This window comes from Rhinopithecus roxellana, chromosome 8 (assembly GCF_007565055.1).
Source record: "Rhinopithecus roxellana isolate Shanxi Qingling chromosome 8, ASM756505v1, whole genome shotgun sequence".
Classification (NCBI taxonomy): domain Eukaryota; kingdom Metazoa; phylum Chordata; class Mammalia; order Primates; family Cercopithecidae; genus Rhinopithecus; species Rhinopithecus roxellana.
The window spans coordinates 91,342,167-91,364,516 of NC_044556.1; the positions used below are offsets into that span (position 1 = coordinate 91,342,167).

General features: G+C 40.0%; 1 protein-coding gene across 1 annotated transcript in view; it reads left to right on the top strand.

Annotated features, from left to right (window-relative positions):
- The first annotated feature begins 260 nt into the window (after nt 1-260).
- Nucleotides 261-22,350, top strand: part of PRSS38 (serine protease 38) — a 30,167-nt gene continuing 8,077 nt past the window's right edge. Inside the window, exons 1-3 of the mRNA XM_010375706.2 lie at nt 261-408; nt 634-796; nt 1,672-1,943. Coding sequence (XP_010374008.1) covers nt 261-408; nt 634-796; nt 1,672-1,943 — 583 coding nt within the window. The remainder of the gene's footprint in view (nt 409-633; nt 797-1,671; nt 1,944-22,350) is intronic.

Genomic DNA, 22,350 nt, shown 5'->3' on the forward strand with positions numbered 1-22,350 from the left:
GGTTGGGGGCACTGTCACATGTCCAGCTTGGGAGCCATCATGTGTCCAGGTCGGGAGAGGTAAATGGACGAGACACAGACATGTGATGGGGGTGCAGTCACATGTCCAGATCAGGTGCCCTCACTTGCTGGAGTGCCATCTCCTGGTGGGAGCCAGTCACATGTTGGGGTGGAGCCACCTGGTGGGGGCGCAATCCTGTGCTGGAGACACAGTCACCTGTCGGGAGCTAGTCACCTGCTGGGGGCGCTGCCTCGAGCCTCATGGCGGCCTCTGTTTCCGGCATGGGCCCACTCGGGCCCTGTGCTCTGGGCCTTCTGCTGCTGTTCCTGGTGGTGCCACCTCCCCGGGTCGCAGCCTCGGTCCACAGACACCCAGAGAACCAGGGAATCTCCCTGACTGGCAGCGTGGGTAGGCCCTGCCCCAGGGGCGGGTGGGCGGCTGGAGACATTGTCCTTGGGGCCTCTCTCGGTGCCGGGCCTCCTCCTCTATGTCGCCTGCCCGCCCCTGCCCCTCTCCCATGTCCCCTGCCTTCCCTTCCTCCTGTGTCCCCTGCCCCTCCCCCGCATCCCCTGCCTGCCCTACCTCTCCTGTGGCTCCAGCGTGGCTCCACCGTGAGCTCCGTTCTCCCTGCAGCCTGTGGTCGGCCCAGCATGGAGGGGAAGATCCTGGGCGGTGTCCCTGCGCCGGAGAGGAAGTGGCCGTGGCAGGTCAGCGTGCACTACGCGGGCCTGCACATCTGCGGCGGCTCCATCCTCAATGAGTACTGGGTGCTGTCGGCTGCCCACTGCTTTCGCCGGTGAGGGGGCGCGGGCCTGGGATGGTGTGGGTAGGTGGGCCTGCATGGCGTGCCCACAGCAGCTTGGATGGACCCCACGCAAGCCTCCCCCTTCACCACTGTCGGCCCTCTTCACCACTGTCCGCCTGCGCAAAGCCAGGTCCCCACCAGTGAGGCTGGTCCCCAAACACACAGCTGGGTCCCCATCCGTGAGACGGGTCTCCCAAGTTCACGACCAGGTCCTCAAGAGTGACGCCGGTCCCGAAGATCACGGCCAGGTCCCCACATGCAAGGCTGATCCCATAAGTGTATGGTTAGGTTCCCATGAGCTAGGTTGGTCCTCAAATGCACAGCCTGGTCCATACGTGCAAGGCTGGTCCCCTAAGTGCACGACCAGGTCCCCACGAGTGAGGCTGGTTCTCAAGGGCACAGCCAGATTCCCACAAGTGAGGCTGGTCCTCAAGTGAACAGCCAGGTCCCCATGAGCAAGGCTGGTCTCTAAGCACCTGGCCTTCCCAATTGCTCCTCCAACAGCCCCATTCACCACAGCTGCCCCGCACAGCAGGCATGCCTCTCCTGTGGCCATCTGGCCTCCAGAAGGATGTGTGCAGCCAGGTTATCTAAGAGTGAGAGCAGGTCTCACATGCATGGGCTGCTGGCCTGTATAGCTGGTGGCTGTGTACAGACTTGGGTCCCCAGAGCCTCCATGGGCCAAGTCGACTCCTTAGGGGGCAACTCTGCCAGACAGCCAGATAGGTCCCTACTATGCTGCAGGAAGAAGCTGGCTTTTCAATCCCACTGAGTGAGCACAAGCCCCCTGTGCTTGGCATGCCCAGGCTTGTGGGCTGACCACACAGGAAGCTGCGGGCATTGTGCCTCTGTTCTCACCCCCACAGGGACAAGAATATCAAAATTTATGACATGTATGTAGGCCTTGTAAACCTCAGGGTGGCCGGCAACCATACCCAGTGGTATGAGGTGAACAGGGTGATCCTGCACCCCACATATGAGGTGTACCACCCCGTCGGAGGTGACGTGGCCCTGGTGCAGCTGAAGACCCGCATTGTGTTTTCTGACTCCGTGCTCCCGGTCTGCCTTGCAACTCCAGAAGTCAACCTTACCAGTGCCAATTGCTGGGCTACAGGATGGGGACTAGTCTCACAACAAGGTAGGAATACAGTGCAGGGCTTTGTGGGCAGGATGAAGGCTTCTATTCCACCACAGGGAAGAAAATGCTCTGCCAGCTAAGGGTGCCAGGTGTTTGGGGACAGGAATCCCCATCCATCAATCAACATTTATTTGTTTGTCAGTGTGGATATTTTGTTGTTTTGTTTTATTTCTGACTGGCTTTGTTGTGTGCAGAAAAATACAGCTACTTTGATGTGAAGTTGGTATGCAGTATATCAAGAACACAAATTTAAAAGCATAGTTTTCCTTAGGATTGTAAATGGAACTTAGAAATCTCTTTTAGCTTATCTAAAAACCATTTGTTATTAAACTTTTCTCCAGAAAGCCCTGTGCATTCTTTGTAGATTTATACCTGGGCACTTTTCCATATTTAGGTCTATTCAAAAGAGATTTTTAAAATTGCATTTGCTAATTAGTCACAGCTATTGATTTTTGCACATTGATCTTATATCCAGTCATCTTATAAAATTTATTTTTAGTAGTTTATCAACTATTTTGACAGTTCTAGATAAAAGATAATATTTCCTTCTAGTAAAGACTATTTTATCTCTCTCTTTCCATATTTTATCTTTTATTTATTTTTCTTGTCTTCTTACAATGGTTGGAATCTCCAGTAGAAACGATGCCAGATCTTTTCTTGGTTTTGGTTTGGTTGGAAATGCTTATAATGGTTCACTATAGCATTTGTGGCCTGGCCTGGAGATTTCAGGTTTATGAAAAATTATTTTTCATAATTTTTAAAAATTAAAATAATTTTTAAAAAAAATTATAGATAATTATTGATTTTATTAAAATGCTTGCAGCAACTCTTGATAGGATCATATAGTTTTGCTCTTTTAATCTATTGATGCCAAGAATAGGCATTTAAGCTGGGTGCAGTGGCTCACACCTGTAAATCCCAGCACTTTGGGAGGCTAAGGTGGGAGGATTGCTTGAGCCCAGGAGTTTGAGACCAGCCTGGGCAACATGGTGAGATCCTGTCTCTACAAAAAATGCTGACTTAGCTGGGCTTGATGGCATATGCCTGTAGTCCCAGCTACTCAGGAGGCTAACGTGGAAAGATCTCTTGATCCCAGAAGGTCAAGGCTTCAATGAGCCAAAACTGCATATCTGCACCAAAGCCTGGGCAACAGTGAGACCTTCTCCCAAAAAAAAAAAAAAAAAAAAAAAAAAAAAAAAAAAAAGATATTTAATGTGAGATGGGTCTAGAATTTTTTTCTTAGCTAATTTTAATCTTTGGCATCAGTGTACTGCTGACTTTGTAGAATGAAACTTTACCATTTATTTGTACTCTCTGCAATAGTTTCTATTAAAGTAAAGATTAGCTACTTCTTGAAGGTTTGATGTGGCTATAAAACACTCTGATCCTAGTACCTTTTGCGGGTATAAATGATTACTCTATCTTACTTTCTGTTATGGCTACTGGTTCATTCCAATTTTTAAATTTATTCTTAGGCCAATTTTGATGGATTATATTTTTCTAGAAAGTTGTTCATTTTATTCCAGATATTGAATATAATGATATTGTGTAAGATTGTAATTCATGTGCTATTATTTTTCTGACCTCTCTTCATTCCTTATCAGAGTTGCCGAAATTGTCTATTCTATTGCCTTTTTTATATAAAACTACCTGCTACAGATTTTGCATTGGTGTGCGTGGGGAGATGGGGGCGCATGGGGCTTTATATGTTGGGTGCTTTGCTATTCGTTCCTATAGCCATCTATTCATTCATTAAACTTTTTATATTCTTTAGGTTTGCTTAACCAAACTTTTCTAATTTTTTGAGCTGAAAATATAAAAGATATTCAACATTTCATACTTTTTCTATGAATAAATTAAAGATTATAACTAGTCCTTTAAAGTCTTCTTTGGTCATGTTACAGGTTTTGAATTCTTATATATTTGTAATTCATTTCTCAAAACTATGTGCACCCTATTTTGATTTTTTCTATATCCAATAGTATAGGACAAAATTTTTCATATCTACAAAAAAGGCCATTGGAATTTTATAGGAATTGCACTGAATGTTCAGACCATGTTGACTAATGTTGACATTTTAACAATATTAAATCTGCCTATCCATGAATATGGAATGTATTTCCATTTATTTGAGTCTTTAATTTCTTTCAGCAATGATTTGTAGATTCGAGTATACTAGTTTTTCACCACCTTTATTAAATTTATTATTTTAGAAGGCATGTTATTATTTTAGATGCTATTGTAAATGAAATTGCTTTTGTAACTATCTTTTTTGGATTGTTCATTGGGGGTGTATAGAAACACAACTGATTTTTGGCCATGTGCAGTGGCTCATGCCTGTACAATCCCAGCACTTTGGGAGGCCGAGGCAGAAGGTTCACAAGGTCAAGAGATTGAGACCATCCTGGCCAACATGGTGAAACCACATCTCTAAAAATATAAAAATTAGCTGGGTGTGGTGGCACATGCCTATAATCCCAGCTACTCAGGAGGCTGAGGTAAGAGAATCACTTCAACCCGGGAGGTGGAGGTTGCAGTGAACCGAGATCACGCCATTGCACTCCAGTCTGGGCGATAAGCGTGAAATTCCATCTCAAAAAAAAAGAAACTGATTTTTTTATGTGTTGACTTTATACCCTGCAACTTTGCTGAATTTGTTTATTATATGTAGTAGTTTTTTCTTTTTTTAAAGGATTAATTAGGATTTTCTATGTATAGGATCATATCATCTATGAATAGAGATTGTTTTACTTCTTTGTTTCCAATTTGAATGGCTGTCATTTCCTTTTCTTGTCTAAATTATCTGTCTAGAATTTCTAGTACAAAATAAATACCAGTGACCAAAGTGGAAATCCTTGTTTTGTTTCTGATCTTATGGGAAATGCTTTCAGTCTTTAACCATTGAATATGATGCTAGTTGTCAGTTTTTAAATAAATGCCCTTAATGTTGATGAAGTTTTTCTACATCAATTGAGATGATCCTATGTTGTCTTTTTTCTTTTATTCTATTAATGTATATTATATTGATTGATGTTCTTATGTTGAATTACACTTGTATTCCTTGGATAAATCTCCCTTTGTCATGATTTTATATGCTGTTGGATATAGTTTGCTAATATTTTGCTGAGGGTTTTCACATCACATTCTTAAAGGTATGATCTGTAGTTTTATTTTCTTATGGTGTCTTTGGCTTTGGCATCAGGATAATTCTGGTCTCATAGAATGAATTATGAAGTGTTGCTTCCTCTTCTGTTTTTTGGTGGAGTGTGATAAAGATTGATTAATTCTTCTTTAAATATTTGGTAGAATTTACCAGTGAAGTCATCTGGTCCTGTACTTTTCTTTTTTGGGAGATTCTTATTGTTGAATCAATCTCTTTACTTGCTATAGATCTATTCAGATTTCCTATTTCTTCTATGGGAGTTTAGATAATTTGTACGTTTGTAGAAACGTGTCTATTTCATCCAAGTTATCTCATTTGTGAGATATTATTTCACAAATTTATAATCATTTTTATGCATTTGTCTTTTGAATCCTGTAGCAAATAAAAAGTGGAATTAAAAAACAAATAAAAAGTGGAATTCAAAATCAAACTCACTTATGAGTGAGAACATGTGGTGTTTGGTTTTCTGTTCCTATGTTAGTTTGCTGAGGATAATGGCTTCCAACTCTATCCATGTCCCTGAAAAGGACATGATCTCATTTTTTTTTTTTTTTTGCACAGTATTTCATGGTATACATGTATCACATTTTTTAATCCAGTCTATCATTGATGGGCATTTAGGTTGATTCCATGTCTTTGCCATTGTGAATAGTGCTGCAATAAATATATGCATGCATGTATCTTTATAATAGAATGATTTATATCATGGTTTAATGGTTTCTATATTTGCCCATGCATTTACCGTTACCAAAGTCCTTTAATTTGTCATACGGCTTTGACTCACTGTTTTATGTCCTTTTGTTTCAATGTGAAGCACTCTGGTTAGCATTTCCTCTTAGGAAGATCTAGTGGTGCAGACTTCCATGGCTCTTGTTTATCTGTGAACGTCTTAATTTCTCCCTCATTTCTGAAGGATGATGTCTGATATAGGATTCTTGGTTGAAAGGTTATTTTTTTTTCCTTTTAGCACTTTAAGTACATCATAACACTGTCTTCTGATCTCCTTAGTTTTTTATGAGAAATTGGCTATTAATCTGATTGAGGATCCTTGTACATGACTAGATACTTCTCTCTTGCTCATTTCAAGATTGTCTCATTGCCTTTAGTTTTTGACAGTTTGATTATAATGTGTCTTGTTGGGGGTTATTTGAGTTTATAATACTTGGAGTTTGTTCAATCTGAATTTGTAGATTTAAATATTTCAGCAGATTGCAAAATTTTGAACTATTATTTCTTCAAATATTCTTTCTACCTCATTCTGTCTATCTTCTCCTTCTGAAAATACCATAACACATATCTGGTTCATTTGGTGGTGTCCCAGGAGTCTCTTAGGCTCTCTTTACTTTCCTTCTTCTTTTTTCCTTTCTAATCCTTAGATTTTATCATTTGAATTGTCCTGTCTTCAAGTTCACCTATGCTCTCTTGTGCTTGCTCAAATTGTCTGCTTTGCCCCTCTAGTGAAGTTTTCATTTCAATTATTTGGCATTTTAATGCCAAATATTCTGTTTGGTTCCTTTGATAATTTCTACTTACTAATAGTATCATTTTGTTCATATATCATTTTCCTGATTTTCTTTAATTCTTTATGCATTCCCTTAGCTCTTTGAGCATATTTAATATACTTGTTTAAAGTCTTTGTCTAGACTTCTTTAGGGACAGTTTCTGTCCATTTATTTTGTTTTCTTGAGTGTGCCATAGTTTTTTTCTGATTTTTGTTGTTATTATTACTATTATTGAAAACAGGAGTATTGAGTTTTATACTTATAATGAATGTTATATGTGGCTGAGTATTGATAATAATAATATATTAACTCTGGAAATAAGATGCTCTCCAACCCCAGGGTTTTCTGTGCTTTTTTTGGTTGTTGAAAGCTATAGTAGTCTGTTTAATGATTTTCCCAAACTATTTTTCAAAGACTGTATTCTTTCTCATGTGTGGTCACTGAAGTCTCTATTCCCTAGCTTCTGTTAGCTACTGTTTTGACAGTATTTTCTTGAATGCCAGGAACTAAAAACCAACAAAACCAAAAAACTCTTCTTATGATCTTTGCAGATTGACTCTGTGCCAAGACACTTTTTCAATACTTAGCCATGCGTGCACCAAGCCTAGGGATCAGCCTGAGATGAAAGTTTTGGTCTTCTCAGGTTCACTTATGAGCATGTGTCTACCCTGGGCATGTTCATGGCCTTCTAAATTCCCGCAAGTACAGGGGTGCTTTTTCTAAAAATCTTTTCTGATTTATTTACTTTTTAAATTATATATTTTTATTTTGATAGATTTAGGAGGTACAAGTGCAGGTTTGTTACATGAATATATTGCATAGGGGTGAAGTCTGGGCTTTTAGAGTAACCATCACCCAAATAGTGAACATTTTTTCCAATAGGTAATTTCTCATCCCTCATCACCTTCCCTTCCTCCTACCTTGCTGAGTCTCCAATGCATATTATTCCACTCTCTGTGTTGTGAACTTTATTTAGCTCCCACTCATAAGTGAGAAGAAGCATTATTTGACTTTCTGAATTATTTCACTTAAGATAATGGCCTCCAGTTCCAACCACATTACTGCAAAAGACATGATTTTATTCCTTTTTATGGTTGATTAGCATTCCATGGTGTGTGTGTATGATATATGTTATTTATTTATACATATAATATAAAATAATATATATACACAAACACACCACATTTTCTTTATCCAATCATTTGTTGATGGGCACTTAGTTTTGGTTCTATTTTTTTTTCTTTTTTGTTCATGCTGTCCCTGGGCTCGAAGGTTGGTTCTATATTGACATAGTTTGGATGTTTGTTTCCTCCAAATCTCACGTTAAAATGTGCACACCAGTGTTTGAAGTGGGGCCAGTAGGAGGTGTTTGAATCATAGGGGTGGATCCCTCATGAATGGCTTGGTGCCATCTTTGCAGTAATGAGTGAATTCTTGCTCCATTTGGTTTGTGCAAAAGCTGGACTAATGTTTAAGAGCCTACCATCTCTCTTGCTTCCTCTTGCATCATATGACATGCCTGCTTCCCTTTCACCTTCTACCCTGATTGTAAGCTTCCTGAGGTCCTCACCAGAGGCAGATGCTGACACTATACTTCTTGTACAGTCTGCAGAACAAATAAACCTCTTTTCCTTATAATTTCTCCAGCCTCAGTTATCCTTTATAGCTATGCAAAACAGACTAATAGCCATATTTTTGCTATTTCAAATAGTGCTGCAGTAAACATACGAGTGCAGGTATTTTTTTGTATAGTGACTGATTTTCTTTTGGATAAATACCCAGTGGTGGAACTGCTGGATTGAATGGTAGCTCTATTTTTAGTTCTTTGAGAGATCTCTATAAAGTTTTCAATAGAGGTTGTACTAATTTTCTTTTTTTTCCTTCAACTTTTAAGTTCAGGGGTACATATGCAAGAGGTGCAGGTTTGTTATGTAGGTAAATATGTGCCATGGTGGTTTACTGCACAAATTATCCCATCACCTAGGTATTAAGCCCAGCATCCATTAGCTATTCTTCCTAATGCTCTCCCTCCCTCCATTCCCCTAAACAGGCCCCAGTGTGTGTTGTTTCCCCACTCCCTGTGTCCATGTGTTCTCATAATTCAGCTCCCACTTACGAGTTAGAACATGTGATGTTTGCTTTTCTGTTCCTGCATTAGTTTGCTGAGGATAATGGCTTCCAACTCCATCCATGTCCCTGCAAAGGACATGATCTCATCTTTTTTCCATGGCTGCATAGTATTCCATGGTATACACGTACCACATTTTTTAAATCCAGTCTATCATTGATGGGTATTTAGGTTGATTCCATGTCTTTGCTATTGTGAATAGTGCTGCAATGGACATTTGCATGCATATATCTTTATAATAGGATGATTTATGTTACTTTGGAAATATACCCAGTAATGGGATTGCTGGGTCAGATGGTATTTCTGCCTCTAGGTTTTTGAGGAATCGCCACACTGTCTTCCACAATGGTTGAACTAATTTACAGTCCCAGCAACAGTGTAAAAAATGTTCCTTTGTTCCTACAACCTCACCAGCATCTGTTGTTTCTTGACTTTTTAGTAATAGCCATTCTGACTGGCATGAGATGGTATCTCATTGTGGTTTTGACTTGCATTTCTCTAATGATCAGTGATGTTGAGCTTTTTTCATGTTTGTTGGCTGCCTGTATGTCTTCTTTTGAGAAGTGTCTGTTTATGTCCTTTGCTACTTTTTGATGGTTTTTTTTTTTCTTGTAAATTTGCTTAAGTTCCTTGTAGACTCTGGATATTAGACCTTTGTCAGATGGATAGATTGAAAAATTTTCTCCCATTCTGTAGGTTGTCTGTTCACTCTGATGATAGTTTATTTTGCTGTGCAGAAGCTCTTTAGTTTACTTAGATCCCATTTGTCAATTTTCGCTTTTGTTGCAATTGCTTTTGGCATGTTTGTCATGAAATCTTTGCCTGTGCCTATGTCCTGAATGGTGGTATTGCCTCGATTTTCTTCTAGGTTTTTAAGTTTTTTTGTTTTTTTGATATGGAGTCTTGGTCTGTCACCAGGCTGGAGTGCAGTAGAGTGATCTCAGCTCACTGCAACCTCCAACTCCCTAGTTCAAGCAATTGTCCTGCCTCAGCCTCTTCAGTAGCTGGGATTACAGACACACGCCACCACACCCAGCTAATTTTTGTAGTTTTAGTAGAGACGGGGTTTCACCATGTTGGCTGGAATGGTCTCGATCTCCTGACCTCGTGATCCACCCACCTCGGCCTCCCAAAGTGCTGTGATTAGAGGCGTAAGCCACCATGTCTGACCTCCAGGTTTTTTTATAGTTGTGGGTTTTACGTTTAAGACTTTAATCCATCTTGAGTTAATTTTTGTACATGGTGTAAGGAAGGGGTCTAGTTTCAACTTTCAGAATATGGCTAGCCAATTCTCCCAGCACCATTTATTAAATAGGGAATCCTTTCCCCATTGCTTGTTTTTGTCAGGTTTGTTGAAGATCAGATGATTGTAGGTGTACAGCCTTATTTCTGAGTTTTCTATCCTGTTCCATTGGTCTATGTGTCTGTTCTTATTCCAGCACCATGCTGTTTTGGTTACTGTAGCCTTATAGTATGTTTGAAAGTGGGTAGCATGGTGCCTCCAACTTCGTTCCTCTTGCTTAGGATTGTCTTGGCTATTCAGGCTTTATTTTTTGTGCCATATGAATTTTAAAATAGTTTTCTTCTAATTCTGTGAAGAATGTCAATGGTAGTTTAATGGGAATAGTATTGAATCTATAAATTACTTTGGGCAATATGATCATTTTCACAATATTGATTCTTCCTGTCTATGAGCATGGAATGTTTCTCCGCTCGTTTGTGTCCCCTCTGATTTCTTTGAGCAGCAGTTTGTAGTTCCTTTTGAAGAGGTCCTTCACTTCCCTTGTTAGCTGTATTCCTAGGTATTTTATTCTTTTTGTAGCAATTACGAATGGGAATTCATTCATGATTTGGCTCTCTGCTTGCCTATTGTCAGTGTATAGGAATGCTAGCAAGTTTTGCATATTGATTTTGTATCCTGAGACTTTGCTGAAGTTGCTTACCAGCTTAAGAAGCTTTTGGGCTGAGACAATGGGGTTTTCTAGATATAGGATCGTGTCATCTGCAAGATAATTTGATTTCCTCTCTTCCTATTTGAACACCATTGGTTTCTTTCTCTTGCCTAATTGCCCTGGACAGAACGTCCAATATTATGTTTAATAGAAGTGGTAAGGCTGGGTACGGTTGCTCACGCCTGTAATCCCAACACTTTGGGAGGTCGAGGCGGGTGGATCACCTGAGGTCAGGAGTTTGAGACCAGCCTGGCCAACATGGCGAAACCCCGTCTCTATTGAAAATGCAAAAAAGTAGCTGCACGTGGTGGCACACATCTGTAGTCCCAGCTACTCAGCATGCTAAGGCAGGAGAATCACTTGAATCCGGGAGGCGGAGGTTGCAGTGAGCCGAGATAGCGCCTGAGTGACAGAGTGAAACTCTGTCTCAGAAAGAAAGAAAAAAAAAAAAAAGGTGGTGAAAAAGGGCATTCTCTTGTACCGGTTTTCAAGGGCAATGACTGCCTCCAGCTTTTGCCCATTCAGTATAATATTGGCTGTGAGTTTGTCATATATGGCTCTTATTATTTTGAGGTCTGTTCCTTCAACACCTCGTTTAGAGTTTTTAACATGAAAGGATGTTTAATTGTATCAAAGGCCTTTGATTATTGAGATTGTCACGTGGTTTGTGTCACTGGTTCTGTTTATGTGACGGATTACGTTTATTGACTTGCGTGTGTCGAATCACCCTTGCATCCCAGGGATGAAGCCAACCTGATTGTGATGGATAAGCTTTTTGATGTGCTGCTGGATTCAGTTTGCCAGTATATTGTTGAGGATTTCTGCATTGATATTCATCAAGTATATTGACCTGAAGTTTTGTTGTGGTCATTGTAGTATCTCTACCAGGTTTTGGTATCAGGATGATGCTGGCCTCATAGAACAAATTAGGGAGAAGTTCCTCCTTTTCAATTTTTTTGTAATGGTTTCAGTAGAAATGGAATCGGCTCTTCTTTGTACCTCTGGTAGAATTCAACTGCAAATCCATCAGGTTCTGGGCTTTTCTTGGTCGGTAGGCTATTTATTACTGCTTCAATTTCAGAACTTGTTATTGGTCTGTTCAGGGTTTCAATTTCTTCTTGGTTCAGTCTTGGGAGCATGTATGTGTCCAGGAATTTATTTTCTAGTTTTCTAGTTTCTTTTCTAGATTTTTTTAGTTTATGTGCATAGAAGTGTTTATAGTATTCTCTGATGGTTGTTTGTATTTCTGTGGGGTCAGTGGTGGTATCCGTCTCATCATTTCTGATTGTGTTTATTTGATTCTTCTCTCTTTTCTTCTTTATTAGCCTAGTTAGTGATCTATTTTATTAATTCTTTTTTTTTAGAAAACAGCTCCTGGGTTCATTGATTTTTTGAAGGATTTTTCATGTCTCTATCTCATTCAGTTCAGCTCTGATCTTGGTTATTTCTTGTCTTCTGCTAGCTTTGGGGTTTGTTTGCTCTTGGTTCTCTAGTTGTTTTAGTTGAGGTGTTAGGTTCTTCAGATCTTTCTAGCTTTTTGATGTGGGCATTTAGTGCTATAAATTTCTCTGTTAGCACTGCTTTAGCTGTATCCCAGAGATTCTGACATGTTGTCTCTTTGTTCTCATTAGTTTCAAAGAACTTCTTGATTTCTGCCTTAATTTCGTTATTTACCTAAGAGTCATTCAAGAGACGGTTATTCAATTTCCATGTAGTTGTGTGATTTTCAGTGAGTTTCTTAATCTTGACATCTAATTTGATTCCACTGTGGTCTAAGGGACTGTTTATTATGTTTTCAGTTATTTTGCATTCGCTCAGGAGTCTTTTACTTTTGCTATATGATCAATTCTAGAGTAAGTGCCATGTGGTGATGAGAAGAATGTATATTCTGTTGTTTTGGAGTGGAGAGTTCTGTAATTATCTATTAGGTCCACTTGATCCAGAACTGAGTTCAGATCCTGAATATCTTTGTTAATTTTCTGTCTCGATGATCTGTCTAATATTGTCAGTGGAGTGTTAAAGTATCCCACTATTACTGTGTGAGAGTCTGAGTCTCTTTGTAGGTCTCTAATAACTTGCTTTATGAATCTGGGTGCTCCTGTATTGGGTGCATATATATTTGGGATAGTCAGCTCTTCTTGTTGAACCCTTTACCATTACTTGGGTCCAGGGAGCTAAGCAGCATCATTCTGCGAGCCCGACTTCCATGGCACCCCACAAGTTAAGACCACTGACTTTGAATTCCAGCCTGCCGGTCACAATAGGTTGGAATCTGCTTAAGAAGGACCAGTTCCCCAGGAAGAGGAGCAGTGCCATCTCTGCAGTTCAGTCAACTCATCTCTTCCAGCCTGCTGGCTCTGGAGAGTCCAGACAATCTGGATGAAAAAGGGTCCTTGACAATGCAGCACAGCTGCACTACCAAGAAGCAGCCAGACTGCTTCTATAAGTGGGTCCCTGATTCTGTTCCTTCACACAAGGGACAACCCTCCCCAGGGTTATGTAGGGACAGATTTCCCACCTTGCTGGGAATCCTGGGGCCAGAGTATACAAAACTCCTGGGTCTCCGTATGTGCCTGAGTGGCTGCTCTGTGGAGACTCCACACAGCTCTGTGTAGAGACCCAAGGACCTGGTGACATTGGCTTATGAGAGGATCGCCTGATCTGGTTGCAAAGATTCATGGTAGAAGTGTGGTATCGCACAATCACTTCACCACTTCCTTTGGCTTGAGGGCGGGAATTCCTTTGGGTCATCACCCCACCCTGCTTTTCTTCATTCTCCGTGGGGGGAGCTGTCTGTCTAGTCAGTCCCAGTGTGAGAACCTGGATATTTCAGTTGAAATATCACCCCACCCTGCCTTTCTTCATCTCCCCACCCTGCCTTTCTTCATTCTCCGTGGGGGAGCTGTTTGTCTAGTCAGTCCCAGTGTGAGAACCTGGATATTTCAGTTGAAAATGCTGAATTCACTTGCCACTTTCACTTCTCTCTGTGAGTGCCACAGACCACAGCTGCTTCTAATTGGCCATTTTAGTCTTGTACTAATTTTCATTTCCACCAGGAGTGTATAAGCCTTCCCTTTTCTCTTCATCCTCACCAATTTCTGTTGTTTTTTGACTTTTTAATAATAACCATTCTGACTAGTGTGAGATGGCATCTCACTGTGGTTTTGAATTTCTCTGATGATTAGTGATAATAGCATTTGTTCATATGCTTATTGGCCATTTGTATGTCTTCTTTTCAAAAATGTCTATTCCTTTGTCCTAGAAGTGCTTTTGAGCATTCCCAAAGAAATTCTCACTAGCTCTTGCTCATGGGCCTTAGGCAGTATATTGTATATACTTATACTTTTATTGCACATACGTTTACTATATATAGTATATTGTATATAGTTTATGATTTTTGAATCTATTGTGAATGCAATTTTCTCAAATTTCATTTTAATTGTTCATTGTTAGCATATTGAAGCATACTTGATTTTTATTTATTTCATATTGAGAAACCTAGTTTAAATTTTTTGTAATTCACTGTGAGTTTTTTCATATATTATGTTGTTTGTGAGCAAAGACAGCTTCTTACTTTCCAGTATGGGTAGCATTTCTCTCTCTTGCCTCATTACACTGGCTACAGCCTCTAATCTAATGTTCAATACAACTGGGAATAGTGGGTATCCTTGCCTTGTTCTTCATCTTAGTGGGGGAAATGTTTAGTCTTTCAGCATCAAGAATGATGTGAGCTGTGGGGTTTTTTGTAGATATCTTTTAACAGATTGAGGAGGACTTCTTTTGTTCCTAGTTTGTTGAGTATCTTTGTTATGAATAGGAGTAAGAAATGCTTTTTCTGTATCTATCGATGTGTTCCTGTGGCTCCTGATTTTTATGTTATTGATATATTATATTCAATTTTGGATATTAAACCCACCTTGCATTCCTATGATTAATCCCTCTTGGTCATTGTGTATAATATACTTTCTAGGTTGCTGGAATCAATTTGTTAATACTTTGTTAAAGATTTTTGCAACTATATTTATGAGACATATTGGCTGAATTTTTCTTGTGATGTTTTTGTCTGGTTTTGGTATCAGAATAATATTCGTGTTTATAGTATTGGTATTGTTTTCTTCTTAAAGATTTGATAGAATTCATGAGCAAAGCCACCTGGGCCTGGGCTTTTCTTTACAGAAAGATATTTTATTTAATTTGTTATTTACTTTATGTATTTATTATTGTCCTATTATTTTTACATTTTCTTGTACAGGTGCATTCAGATTCCCATTTCTTCTTGAATTAGTTTAAGGTGTCTACTTTTTTTTTTTTTTTTTTTTGAGATAGAGTTTTGCTCTTGTCACCCAGGCAAGTGCAATAGTGTGATCTCAGCTAACTGCAACTCCCGCCTCCCAGGTTCAAGTGATTCTCCTGCCTGAGTAGCTGGGATTACAGGCACCCACCACCAAGCCCTGCTAATTTTTTTTTTTTTTTAAGTAGGGACAGGGTTTCACCGTGTTGGCCAGGCTGGTCTCGAACTCCTGACCTCAGGTGATCTGCCCACCTCAACCTCCTAAAGTGCTGGGATTACAGGCGTGAGCCACCACGCCCGGCCTTAAGGTGTCTAATTTGATAGCACACAGTTGTTTATAATAGTCTCATCATTTATTTTAATTTCTAAAGGGATAGTAGTAATATTTCATCTTTCCTGATTTTGGTAATTGGCATCTTTTCTATTTTTATCTTGGTCATTATAGCTAAAGGTTTATCAATTCTGGTTGTCTTCTTGAAGAACTGATTTTTGGTCACTGATTTTCCGTATTACTTTTCTGTTTTCTTTTTCATTGATTTCCATTCTCATCTTTCTTATTTTCTTTCTTCTGATTGCTTTGAATTTAATTGTTCTTTTTCTAGTTTCATAAGGTGGAAGCTTAGAGTGGTTTGTGACCTTTCTTCTTCTAATATAAGCATTTAAAGTTATAAATTTCCTTCTATGCACTGTTTTAAACGCTTCCCACAAATTTTGGTATACCATATTTTTGTTTTCATTTAGTTAAGGATATTATCTAATTTCCCTCATAATTTTTTCTTCAAAATTTCTTAATTATAAGTATTTGGTGAATTCCAAATAAAATTTCTATTTTAATTTTAACTTTAATTTCCTTGTGCTTAGAAAAAATACTTGCTATAATTTTATACTTTTTGAACTTACAGAGACATGTACTATGGCCTAGAGTATGGTCCGTCCTGGTAAATGATCCATGTGTGTTTGGAAAGAATATGTGTCTTGCTGTCATTGGTGTGGAAATTTTTATAAGTCACAGGTCCAGTTGGCTGATAACATTTTTAAGTCTGCCATATCCTTATTGGTGTTCTGTCTTTTAAAAGCAGTTATTGGGCCGGGCACAGTGGCTCACACCTGTAATCCCAGCACTCCACCAGGTCAGGAGATTGAGACCATTCTGGCTAACACAGTGAAACCCCATCTCTACTAAAAATATAAAAAATTAGCTAGGTGTGGTGGCATGCACCTGTAGTCCCAGCTACTTGGGAGGCTGAGACAGGAGAATCACTTGAAGCCAAGAGACAGAGGTTGCAGTGAGCCAAGATTACACCACTGCACTCCAGCCAGAGTGACAGAGCAAGACTCCGTCTAAAAAAAAAAAAAAAAAAAAAAAAAAAGCAGTTATTTAGAGTAGAGTATTAAAATCTCGATGACTGCTGAATTGTTTATTTCTCCTTTCAATTATGTCAGGTTTTGCTTCATATATTTTCAGGCTCTGATTGATTGGGTGCATATATATTTATAATTATGTCTACTTGGTGTGTTGATTCTGTTATCATTTAATCAACTGTCTTTCTTTGTCCCTAGTTACATTTGTTTTAAAGTTTGTTTTGTCTGATATTGATCTAGCCACTTAGGCTCTCTTACAATTACTGTTTGCATGGATATCTTTTTTCATCTTTTCACTTTCAATCTATATATGCCTCCGAATCCAAAGTGTATCTTTTGGTAGAAAGCATACAGTTGGGTCTTCCTTTTTTATGTAGCCTGGAAATCTCTGCCTTTTGGTTGAAGTATTTAGTCCTTCTTCACATATAATGTAATTATTGATTTTGTGGATTTAAATTTGCCATTTTGCTAAATGTTTTCTATGTATCTATATAATCTCTTTCCTCTATTCATTTTTCCATGCCTTTTTTTATGTTAACAAAGTGACTTTTGGTATGCCATTTTCATTCTTTCCTTGATTTTTTAGACTATATTTCAAAAGATGTTTTCTAAACAGTGGTTGTAGGGCTTGCTTTGTTTATCACAATCCAGTCAGATTCATACTGATTTAATTCTGGTGAAATATAACAATGGTTAAAGACCGAAAGCTTTCCCTCCAAGATCAGGAACAAAATTAAGATGCCTGCTTTCACCACTGGTATTCCATATTATACCAGAAGCTCTAGACAGACAAATTAGGTGAGAAAAATAAATAAAAGAAATCCAAATTGGAAATGCAGAAGTAAAACTATCTCTGTTTGCAGATGACATGATCCTGTATATAATCCCAATGAAAATCCCAATGAATCCTAAAAACAAACAGTAACAACAAAATAAAACTACAGATAATTTGTAAAATCCAGCCAAGTGACACGGTGCAAAATCAACACACAAAAAAATAAGTCGTGCTTCTATACAACCTCAATGAACAATTCAAAAAGGAAAATAAGAAAATTGTTCCATCTGCAGTGGCACCCAAACCAAAACATATCTATGATAAAAATGTATCTAAGAAAATGGAAACTACAAAATGACATTGAAAACTACAGAACGTTGCAGAAAGAAATTTTTGAAAACATAAATAAATGCAAAGACAGCTGATGTTCATGGATTGGGAGACTTAATATTGTTAAGATGACAATATTACCCAAAGTGATCTACAAACACCGTCCTTATCAAGATACCAATGCCCCTTTTTGCAGAAATAAGAAAGTCAATCTTCAAATTTATATGTAATTAGAAGAGGCCACAAATAGCTAAAACAATCTTAAAAAAGAACAACCTGGCCGAGTGCAGTAGCTCATGCCTGTAATCCCAGCACTTTGGGAGGCCGAGATGGGCAGATCACCTGAGGTCAGGAGTTCGAAACCAGCCTGGCCAACATGGTGAAACCCCATCTCTACTAAAAATACAAAATTAGCTGGGTGTGGTCGTGGGCGCCTGTAATCCCAGCTACTTGGGAGGTTGAGGCAGGAGAATCACTTGAACCAAGGAGGCAGAGGTTGCAGTGAGCCGAGATCGTGCCACTGCACTCTAGCCTGGGCAACAAGAGCGAGACTCCATCTTAGGGAAAAAAGAAAAAAAAAAGCAACGTTGGACGACTCATACTTCCTGATTTCAAAATATACCATGAAGCTGCAAGAGTCAAAATCATGGGTTATGGCATAAGGAAAGATATAGAGACCAATGGAATAGAATTGAGAGTCCAGAATAACTGGCCCATTCATTTTCAATGAAGGTGCCAAGTCCATTCCATGGAGAAGGAACCGTCTGTTCAACAAGTTGTACTAGACATTCACATACAAAAGAATGAAGTTGGACCCTTACTTCATACCATATACAAAATTTACCACAGAAGTTATTGAAGACTAAGTATATCAACTCAAAGTATAAAATTTTAGAATAAAACTGTCATTGGTTGAATTATCTCCCCCAAAAGACATATTGAAGTTAACACCCCCAGTAGTCATAAATGGAACATTTTAGAAATAGGCTATTTGCAAATGTAATCAAGTTAAGATGAGGATGTTAGGGTGGGGCCTTATCCAATATGACTGATGTACATATAGGAAGAGGAGAAGGGACACAGGCATGGAGCGTGCATGTGATGACAGAGGCAGAGACTGGAGCCATGCACCTGCCAGCCATGGAATGCCAAGGATTTCTGGCAACCATAAGAAGCTAGGAAAAGGAAAAGAGGGATCCTCCCTGAGACCCCTGAGAGGGAGCCTGGCCCTTCTGACACCTTAACATCAGACTTCTGGTCTGCAGAGCTGTGAGACAAAACTTTTTGTCGTTTGAAACTGCCCAGTTTGGGGTACTTCGTGACAGCAGCCCTAGGAAACAAATACAGAAACATAGGTCAAGAAATCACGACCTTGGACTGGTTTCTTAGAGAAACCAGTGGTTAGCAATGGTTTCTTAGAGACAACAAAAACATGAGCATCAAAATACATTGGCCAGGTGTAGTGGCTCATGTGTATAATCCCAACAGTTTGGGAGGCCAAGGTGGGTGGATTAGTTGAGCCCAGGAGTTCGAGACCAGCCAGGGCAACATGGTGAAACTCAGTCTCTACAAGAAATACAAAAATTAGCCGGGCATGGTGGTGTGCACCTGTAATCCCAGGTACTCAGGTGGCTGAGGCAGGAGAATCGTTTGAACCCGGGAGGCAGAGGTTGCAGTGAGCCAAAGTTGCACCACTGCACTCCAGCCTGGGCAACAGAGCAAGACTTTGTCTCAAAAAAAAAAAAAGGGTCGGGCGCGGTGGCTCAAGCCTGTAATCCCAGCACTTTGGGAAGCCGAGGTGGGCAGATCACGAGATCAGGAGATCGAGACCATCCTGGCTAACATGGTGAAACCCTGTCTCTACTAAAAATAAAAAAAAAATTAGCCAGGCGTGGTGGTGGGCGCCTGTAGTCCCAGCCACTCGGGAGGCTGAGGCAGGAGAATGGCGTGAACCCGGGAAGCGGAGTTTGCAGTGAGCCGAGAACGCACCACTGCACTCCAGCGTGGGCGACAGAGCAAAACTCCATCTCAGAAAAAAAAAAAAAAAAAAATTAGCTGGGTGTGGTGGTGAGTGCCTGTAGTGCCAGCTACTCAGAGGCTATGGCGGGAGGATTACCTGAGCTCAGTGGGTCAAGGCTACAATGAGCCAAAATTGCACCACTGCACTCCAACCTAGGTGGCAGATCTAAATTGTCTCAAAAAAAAATTGATAAATTGGGCTTCATTGAAATTAAAAACTTTTGTATGTCAAAGACAATACCAAGAAAGTGATAAGAATGGAAGAAAATATTTTCAAATTATGAATTGATAAAAGCCTAGTATCCGGAATATATAAAGAACTCCTATAACTCAACAAAAAGACAAGCAACCCAATTTAAAAATGGGCAGAAGACTTGAACTGACATTTCTCCAAAGATAATATGTAAATGGTCCACAAGCACATGCAAGGATGCTCCACGTCATTAGTCATTAGGAAACACAAGTCAGAACCCCAGCGTCCATTCATCACTTGCTAAAATGGCTGTAATCAAACAAATGGAAAATAGGTTCTAGCAAGGGTGTGGAGAAAGCAGAGCCCTTGTTCATTGCTGGTGGGAATTAAAAATGACATACTCCCTGCAGAAACAATTTAGAAGTTCCTTAAAAAGTTAAACAGGGCCGGGCACGGTGGCTCAAGCCTGTAATCCCAGCACTTTGGGAGGCCGAGACGGGCGGATCATGAGGTCAGGAGATCGAGACCATCCTGGCTAACACGGTGAAACCCCATCTCTACTAAAAAAATACAAAAACTAGCCAGGCGAGGTGGCGGGCGCCTGTAGTCCCAGCTACTCGGGAGGCTGAGGCAGGAGAATGGCATAAACCCGAGAGGCGGAGCTTGCAGTGAGCTGAGATCCAGCCACTGCACTCCAGCCTGGATGACAGAGCGAGACTCCGTCTCAAAAAAAAAAAAAAAAAAAAAAAAGTTAAACAGGCCGAGTGCAATGCTCATCTTTAATCCCAGCACTTTGGGAGGCCAAGGCAGGAGGATTGCTTGAACCCAGGAGTTTGAGATCAGCCTGGGCAGCATAGCAAGACCCCAACTCTAAAAAAAAAATGTTAAACATAGAATTACCCTATGGCCCAATTACCATGCATAACAACTCCACTCCTAGGTATGTACTCAAAGGACTGAAAGCTAGTGTTCAAACAAGTACATGTACATGTGTGTTCTTAGTAGCGCTATTCACAGTAGCCAAAAGGTGGAAACAGCCCACATGTCCCACAGTGGGAAAATGAAACAAACTGGGGCATAGACATAGGATGGAAAATTATTTCAAGCATAAAATGGAATACATGCTACAACGCTGTCGGGCCTCACAAACACAATGCTAAGTGAAAAAGCCAGACACTGAAAGTCCTATATTGTGCGATTCAATGTATAGGAAATATCTGGAACAGGCAAATAATACAGATGGAATACAGATTGGTGGCTACCAAGGACAGGGTCTGGGGATGACTTTTGGCTTGATGAAAATGTTTTGGAATTAGATGGTGGTAATGGTTATATGGCATTGTGAATGTACTAAATGCCACTGAATTGTCTGCTTTAAAATGCTTAATTTTATGTAATGTAAATTTTGCCTTGATTTTTAAAAAGTGCTGTCCAGGTGTGGTGGCTCATGCCTGCAATCCCAGCACTTTGGGAGTCCGTGGCAGGAGGACAGCTTAAGGCCAGGAGTTTGAGACAAGCCTGGGAAACATAGCAAGACTCTGGTTATAAAAGAGGGGTTTGTTTGTTTTTTACCTTTTTTTTTTGAGACAAGGTCTTGCTCTGTTGCCTAGACTGGAGTGCAGTAATATGAACACAGCTTATTGCAGCCTCAACATCCTGGGCTCCAGCGATCCTTCTTCCTCAGACTCCTGAGTAGCTGGGACCACAGGCATGCACCACCACACCAGGTAATTTTCTTTATTAGAGATGAGGGTCTCATTTTACTGCCCAGGCTGGCCTCAAGGGATCCTCCCTTCTCAAAGTGCTGGGGTTACAGGTGTGAGCCACCAGACCAAGCCAAAAAAGTTTTTATTAAAGCTTCAATAACAGAATTTTCATTGGAAACTCTCATCTTTCATGTGAGAATGCCTTTATTTTATACTCTACATTTTTATTTGAGACATCGTTTACAAACTGTAAAATCCGCAAATATTAAGTTTACAGCTCAATTATTTTAACATATTCTTTTTTCATTTTTTAAAATTTTATTTCCTGTAACATTGGAGGTTACAATGACTTTTTAAAGCAAATTCCAGACACTATATTTCATCCATAAATATTTCAGTGTAGACAAACATTTTATTTATATATTTATTTAATCTTATTTTATTCTTTTAGTGGCAGGGTCTTCCTCTGTCACCCAGGCTGGAGTGCAGTGGCACAGTCATAGCTCACTGCCGCCTCTAACTCTTGGGCTCAAATGATCCTCCTGCTTCAGCCTTCAGAGGAGCTGGGACTACAGGTGTGCGCCACCATGCCTGGATACTTTTTACACACGAATAGTCCTGTTGCATCACCATTACCACCCTCCAAGATAAAGGACATTTCCTCACTAGAGGAAACCTCCAGTCTCCCCAGGTGACAAATCCCCCTTGCCAAGGTAACCATATTCTGAATTTTGTCATCATTTAATAGTTTTTCCTGTTCTTAAACTTCGTTAATGAAATCACACAGCATGGATTCCTCTATGCCCAGCTTTTTTCGATGACTACTGTTTTTGAGATTCATTCATGTTGTTTCCACATCAGCAACTCACCCTTCTTTTTCTGTTGTGTCTTCTTTCAGTGTTTGCATGCAGCAAAGTTTCTTCTCTCCGTAGTCCTACTAATAGACATCTGGGTTGCCATCAGTGTTTAGGTCATGTGACTAAGTC